This window comes from Myotis davidii, unplaced genomic scaffold (assembly GCF_000327345.1).
Source record: "Myotis davidii unplaced genomic scaffold, ASM32734v1 scaffold580, whole genome shotgun sequence".
Classification (NCBI taxonomy): Eukaryota; Metazoa; Chordata; class Mammalia; order Chiroptera; family Vespertilionidae; genus Myotis; species Myotis davidii.
This window is the reverse complement of record NW_006293313.1, coordinates 3,493,698-3,501,447: the sequence shown is the minus strand read 5'-3', so window position 1 is coordinate 3,501,447 and position 7,750 is coordinate 3,493,698. Positions and strand designations below refer to the sequence as shown.

Sequence of the window (7,750 nt, the reverse complement as noted above, 5' to 3'; positions counted from 1 at the left end):
CTGTTTCTGCTTCGGGGGCAGAAGTAAAAAACATGGAAAAAAGGATTAAGGTAGAGGGGGAGGACAAAAAAAAGCCATGAACATTCCTGCATGGGGGCAGAGAGTCTGTGACCTGGGAGGCAATAGAAAAGTAAGAAGTAGGGAAGGAAGATATCGATGTAGAATTTTTGAGAGAGGAATGGTAGCTGGAGAAGAGAGACAAAATAGGAAATGCTTAGGTAAATAGTAAATGGTTGATAATAATGTCTAGTCAGAGACAAGATATTATTATTAAGATATTTGTGAATATATAAGAATTCTACTTGTTGAATAGCCTAAGGTTTGTTGGAAATCTTTAGATTGAGTTTTTAGGAATGAAGATTAATTTTCCAAAGATTAATTTTTAGATATGGGTAGGCATGGAGTACTACTGTGTATGTTAGTCAAAAGTTTAATGCTTCATTCTAAAGAGTAACATACTCAGAGTTATAGTGTGATGTTTACTTGCATATTAAATTCTGACCTGCCAGTGCTCCAGTTGCAGTTTGACTTTCTCAGCTCAATGTTGGTTTATAATAAATCATGAATTTGAACCTTTTCAGCTATGGCTTTCATTTTTATCTCTGCTCTAAAATTGCATTGGCTACAATCCTTTTTTTCTCTACCATTTAGTATTTTTTCATTAAGGAAAATCATTAGATGATTGCTCAGCAGAAAGGAACCTTGGAAGAAATATTGCGAAGGTTTTCTGTTGGAATATCAAATTCTTCTACATAGATAGAGTTTTATGATAAACTTGGAGAAGGAACTTAGGAAATGAGGAAATATAAGTGGTTTGATATTCTGTAGGACTGGACTTCATGGGCTAGGTTAAATAAAAGGGAAAATAAATCCTTCAAAGCAGAAGCCTTTAGGTTCCCGAACTTGGATTAATGCTGCCGTGTGGGCTCTAGAATCACTTTCCTATCAGTTGCGTAACTTTGGAAAACTACTTTTTTTGAAATGATTAAATACGGAAGGGAATCAAATGTTCTGAAAATTTGGAGATTTACTAAATTTTTTAAACAATATTCCTTAGTAAGTCCATAAGTTAGAAATTCTGTTATGTGACTTTCTAAATGGAGAGAGAGAGAGAGAGAGAGAGAGAGAGAGAGAGAGAGAGAGAGAATGAGAATGCTATACACCAGTATGGAAGGAATGTAAAAATGTTGGAAAGTAATTTCATACTGTAAATACAATGTTCTATATGTTAGTGTGTGTGTGTGTGTGTGTGTGTGTGCACTAGTGAATATTGAAGTCACAGTTACTGATTTTCTAAGCTAGAAATTATCCTGGTGATGATATAGTTTTTAAACTCTTTTTATGGATAGAAATTTTTGATTTTGGGTAATTGGGATGTAAGTATTTTTGAAGTCTTAATTACAATGCACCTTTCAATGAGATTTTTTATGCCAGCCATGGAAATAGCATTTTATCCTGATATATCTATGTCTGTTTTTCTGCCCATCTTCAGCCTTTACCTTTGTATAGTGATGGTCAGACTCTTAGGTTTCCTCACAGTAAGTAAATAGGGATTATATATCTTATGCACTCAAGATACCACTGAGATCTCTTTCTAAAGTGGAATACCACTTGTTTTTTTCTATACTGAAAAACTCTTCTAAGTTATTTACTTACATTATTTCAGCTCTCAGAGCTCTCTCTCTTGATCCTGGAAGGCTCATGTGGGGTGAGGGGGTTGGGTGGCAGTGTCTCATCCAACTATTCCACTTCTGCAATTCTGCATTTGTTCTCCACTCCTGCAAGGCTTTCTCCCTAGTCTCCCTGTTCCTTCCTGTGTAAGATCTCTCTTTAGCTGCCCCATCCTTTCGCGGTCTCTCTTTGTCTTTCTCCCTCCTTTTGTCCCTTTCTCTTTCCCTCCCTTTCTCTCTCTTAGTTTCCTCTGTCTATAGATAAAAATTATAAATTAATTTTTAAATCTTCCTAATGAATGGTCTTTTTTTATCTTTTTTTCAAAAAAATATATTTTATGATCTTTTTTACAGAGAGGAAAGGAGAGGAATAGAGAATTAGAAACATCGACGAGAGAGAAACATCGATCAGCTGCCTCCTGCACACCCACTACTGGGGATATGCCTACAACCAGGGTACATGCCCTTGACTGGGATCGAACCCAGGACCCCTCAGTCCGCGGGCCAACGCTCTATCCACTGAGCCAAACCAGTCAGGGCGAATGGCCCTCCTTTTAAAGTAAAGGACAACATGAATGCAAAGTTTAAAATTCCTGTGTTTTTTTTTTTAAGTAGCTAATGCATGTAACATCCTTACTACTGTCCTAAGTGCTTTATGTATGTTAACTCATTTAATTATCATTTGTCATCTTCATTTCTCAGGTGAGGAAAGTAAGGCAGAATTTAACTGCATAAAAGTTATTCAGCCAGTAAGTGGCAGAATAGGGATTTGGTCCTAAGCAGTCTGGCTCAAGAGTCTGTGCTTTTACTACACTATCCTGCATCTAAAAAGACATTTGCTAAAAAGGAAAATTTAGCAGTAGAAATGCATTGTTTGTTCTTAGTACTATGGGTGTTATAAGAATCTATAAAATTATAATTATGAATATCGATTATCCTTTAGTTTCAGTGGTATATGAGCTTTCTTGGTCAAATGCAATGTAATATATATGTAAAGTATTACAGTTATTTAACTCACATTTTTAAAAAAAATATATTTTATTGATTTTTTACAGAGAGGAAGGGAGAGGGATAGAGAGTTAGAAACATCAATGAGAGAGAAACATCGATCAGCTGCCTCCTGCACACCCCCTACTGGGGATGTGCCCGCAACCAAGGTACATGCCCTTGACTGGAATCGAACCTGGGACCCTTGAGTCCGCAGGCCGACACTCTATCCACTGAGCCAAACCGGTTAGGGCTAACTCACATTTTATTCAAATGGGTAATTCTATAACTGAAACATTAAACTCTTATTTACACACTCCTCTTTATTTCCCAGTACTACATTATTTTAAGCTCTCTTCGTTATCTTCCTTTGGTTATAATGATAACTTTACTTGTGAAATACATACCAGCTTCTTCAGAATCTGGCTCCAATCTAGCTACATTTCCAATCTTAGTTCTTAGCCCCTGTTAATCATTAACAAAATCACTGTGACCCTGTGCTTCAGCCATATTGATTTTAAATCACTTTATCTTCTGCTGTCTTATGACTTTGTCCCTTGCTTCCCCTTCCTCTATCTGAATTTTTTTCCACTTAGTTAATCTCTGTGTTCCTGTTTTGGCTCAATTCTAATGTCACCTTCTCCTGGAAGCCTATTTCTTAAATTTTGATTACTCCTCTTCTGTGTTCTTTGTAAATCTGTTTCAATGATAACACTGTTTTTTTACATTATGTTACAACTACTGCATCATATATTTGTCTTCCTACTCTGAGCTGCTTGAGTCTTGGATTGAGTGTTATTTAGATTTAGTCTCACTCACTTTTGAAGTTTGGATATCTAGTGTGGGCTTGATAACCTCTCTTATTTGTTAAAAAATATTTGTAGTTGGATTGTGGTGTAGTGGAAATTTTAGGTAATTGGGTTTGTATCCCAACCCTCTTATGTACTGTGTGTCATGCTCTCTAATATTCCCTCATCTCTAAATAGGAGGAACAACCAATGGGATAATGTCTGTAAATTAAAGCACCTACCTAGCCTAGGGCTAGTTTCCCTTTATCATTTTTTTAAATCAGCTAGCTGTTAAAGACAGAATAATTCAATTAAAAGTGGCTTAACCATTAAGGAAAATGTATTGATTCCCATAAAAAGAATTTCTAGAACTAGTTAATTCTGTGGTTCTGTAACATTATCAAGTTCTTTCCATCTTTTTGTTCCTCCATGCCCAGCATATGTATTGGTCTTAGGCTAGATCCCCTCAAGACTGCAGAATGGCTCTAAGTAGTTCCAGATATCATCCATTCATTATGGCAGGGAACGAACTCGTTTTTCTCCTCTACTTCTCTTTCTGAAAGACAGCATTCCCCTCATTGGTTAAAACTAGGTCACAAACTTAACACCATGTCAGTCACTGGCAAAAGTATAAATGACTAAATACCATGGACCTGAGGAAGGGTCTGCTAGCCTCTGAAAGTATGTGGTAATCTGACACTTGGAAAAAATCTGCTGTTATTTAAATAAAAGATGGATGGTTTGTGGATAGGTAACTGACATTGTCTGCCGGGATATTTATAGAGGAGTCAAACAAACAAAAAGAAAAAATATAAACCTTTAGTACCTACCTCATAGACTCAACCAGTTACCATGGAGAGCATGGTACAATCTCACACAGTGAAGAATTGTCTCTCTCCAAGTGCCAAGCAGTGACATTATTGAAACGTGTAAGAGTAGGTACATATTCTGAGAAGAATTCTGAGTAATAATAGTAATAGTTTTACCAGTAGTAGCCTGTGACAAAACTGTTTTTAATTTGAAATTTCTGCTTAGCATCATTTTTTTAAAGATATTTATTTTTTTAAAGATATTTTATTGATTTTTACAGGAGGAAGGGAGAGGGATAGAGAGTTAGAAACATTGATGAGAGAGAAACATCGATCAGCTGCCTCCAGCACACCCCCTACTGGGGATGTGCCCGCAACCAAGGTATATGCCCTTGACTGGAATCGAACCTGGGACCCTTGAGTCCGCAGGCTGATGCTCTATCCACTGAGCCAAACCGGTTAGGGCGCTTAGCATCATTTTAATTTGGAGCTTTGTAAACTTAAAATACAATTCATCTAAACAGAACAATTAGATGATACATTTAACACAATTATGTGTGTTTCTTGTTTTGTTTTTATTTTCAGTGAATGAGCTCATTCTCAAACAGAAGCAAAGGTTTGAGGAAAAGAGGTTCAAATTGGACCACTCAGTGAGTAGCACCGTATGTTTCAACTCTTATTACTATTTTTAATACATTTTAATTCATTGTTTTTATTGCTTTAATATTAGATATTCAAATTTTAGTATATTGTTGATTTTTCTTAAAGGAAATTTGTTTACCATTGTTTTGTTTAATAAAGAACTTTCTTAATTGCATTCTTTAAAATTTACTCTAGTGATCATCTTTTGGAAGGTCTAGTGGGATCACATTTAGATAGTTTGCTTGTAATACATGACAGTTGAAAGATTATACGGCAGAGTAAAACTATCTGTGGTAATTTGAGAAAAACTGTTGAAAGAGTCTCAATTTAAGAGGATTAACCCCAAATTATTGAGGCAAGTGAGCTTAAATTAAGACCTTACAACTAAACACCAAGTTGAAAATATGGCTAGAAAAAGAATTAAAACTCAGGCACTTATTCTGAAAGGAATTACACCTTTAGAGATGCTGACTCAACATTTGTCTTGAATATGCCTTTCATGTCTGTTATGTAAATAAATTTAAGGGGAAAAGAGTATTTAAATGATCATGAGAAGGCAGTGGGAAGCCACTAGCTGGGGAAAAATAGGTTGGAACAATATAGTGTACTAGAGGCCCAGTGCACAAAATTCAGGCACGGGTAGGGTCCCTAGGCCTGGCTGGTGACCAGGGCCAATCTGCGGGGTGACAGGCAGGGCAATTGGGGGGCCCCCTGCTGTCACCTGCCTTGGCTGGCCTGGGGCCTGAGGGCTGGGGGAGCTCCTGCATTGAATGTCTGCCCCCTGGTGGTCAGTGCACCTCCAGGTGTTCTGCCGTTCGGTTGATTTGCATATCAGGCTTTTATTATATAGGGTTTTTGTTATCTGTGTAATAATCATATTAGGAAGTAGCAGTTAAACATTTGTTTTAGACACTAAAACAATCTTCTTAGAAAGTTATTGTGTTTCTTTTCCTTATTTTTAGAATGGCCACAGGTGGCAAATCTTTCAAGATTTACTGGGAACTGACCAAGATAACCTTGATTTGGCCAACGTCAACCTCATGTTGGAATTACTAGTGCAGAAGAAGAAACAACTGGAAGCAGTAAGTGGTAGCTGAACTTAAAAAAACATTGATTTAAATGGTGCTGTTTATTCCATTGTAAAAGATCTAGAAATGTTTTTAAATAATAGGGTAATATCACTTAATCCATCCAATTTTATTCAGCTAGAAGCATCTTCAAGGTGTCACTTATAACAGATTCCCCTTTTTTAAATAAGAGAAAGAACAAAATGTTTGTAATATAACTTAGAGTGGCCAGTTTGTATTAACAAAAGTTGAGTGTTAAGAAAGATCATGAGAAAGTACAATTTTATTTTAATAAGGAACAATTATATTGGTTGTCTTTCTTCTAATGAATATCTTTTTTGGCATATTGTCCCCTCTTTACATACAAGATTTGAAGGAGAAAATAGAGATTATTTTTATCTACATAAAGTCCTCCCAAAAGGTCTCCATTGGTAGAGTAGTAGTATATTGCTTAACTAAGTGCATTTAGAAAGATGGGAACTGGAACTGAATATATCCAGTTTGATGTAATGAAATGTAGATAAATAGAAATTGCATTTATTTCATGTAAAAATGTAAAATGTGAATTTGCACGTATTAGGAATTGAATATGATTCATGATAAGCAATGCACCCCTTAAGCAAATACCCACTCCGAACTATCTTAAGAAGCAGATATTTATTGATAGGATAAGGGAGTGAGTAGCTCATATACATTAAGAGGGAAGAGCTTATCAACCAAACATTAGAAAGATTGGAACCATGAATCTGTCTTTGGGCTTCCTCTTGTGTGTGTGTGTGTGTGTGTGTGTGTGTGTGTGTGCGCGCGCTCGTGCATGAGAGAGAGAGAAAAACAGGTATGATTGTCTTTTGTAAGGTTTTTATCACATGGTAGATGATAGGTTCACTTGTACTTCCAACTTCAGTTTAAAATTTTCTGTGGATAGATTCTGATTAACATAGCTTGATCTGGATCACAGAATGGGAATATTTTAGTGGGAGAAAGGAGTAGGTGAAGTTAAGGTGACCAAAATGAGTTTCCCATTCTGTGTCTTTTGGGGGGACAGGGTTGTTGCAGATTTGTCCTGTTTATATTTTTAAGGGGGCCTTAATCTTAGTGTATATATAGATATATCTATATATATCTCTATCTCTATCTCTATCTCTATCTATATCTATATATTCATTCTGTATTTCTCACTACATTTTAGCCAGATGTAGAAGTTCAATTTGTATGCTTTTGGTCTGCTGAAAAAATTTTTTTTCAGATATATTTTATTGGTTTCAGAGAGGAAGGGAGAGGAAGAGAGAGATAGGAACATTAATGATGATAGAAAATCATTGCTCAGCTCCCTTCCGCATGCTCCACACTGGGGATTGAGCCTACAACCCAGGCATGTGCCCTTGACCGGAATCAAACCTAGGACCCCTCAGTCCGCAGGCCGATGCTCCATCCACTGAGTCAAACCAGCGAGGGCTGATCTGTTGAAATTTATTGTGGTTTTCATTATATGGTATATGGTCTATTTTGTTAAATGATAACTTGCTTCTGAAAACAGTATTGCTCTTTGTTGTAATGCTTTTATAAAGTTGATTATGTAGTTTGTTAATATTATTCAATCTTTTTTTCCTCCTAGCTCTGTCAGTTACTGATAAGGATATGCTAAAAATATAATTTAGATTGTCCATTTTTCACTGTTTTCTGTGACTTTTGCTTCGTGTATTTTGAAGCTCCTCATTAAGTGTAGGTGTCCCCCCAAAAATGTATACATGTCTAGGATTGTTATGTCTTCTGGATGAATTGTTCCA

General features: G+C 36.2%; 1 protein-coding gene across 3 annotated transcripts in view; it reads left to right on the top strand.

The window, feature by feature from the left end:
- The window catches only part of RFWD2 (ring finger and WD repeat domain 2, E3 ubiquitin protein ligase), a 97,265-nt gene that overhangs the window by 10,466 nt on the left and 79,049 nt on the right, over window positions 1-7,750 (top strand). For 2 of the 3 annotated variants that reach the window (XR_001514419.1, XM_015566068.1), the window contains exons 4-5: window positions 4,840-4,916; window positions 5,859-5,978. Coding sequence is in view for 2 of the 3 variants with exons in the window: in XM_015566068.1 (XP_015421554.1) it covers window positions 4,840-4,916; window positions 5,859-5,978 (197 nt within the window). In the remaining variant the exon portion in view is untranslated. The remainder of the gene's footprint in view (window positions 1-4,839; window positions 4,917-5,858; window positions 5,979-7,750) is intronic. The other variant, XM_006767027.2, reaches the window with a different exon arrangement.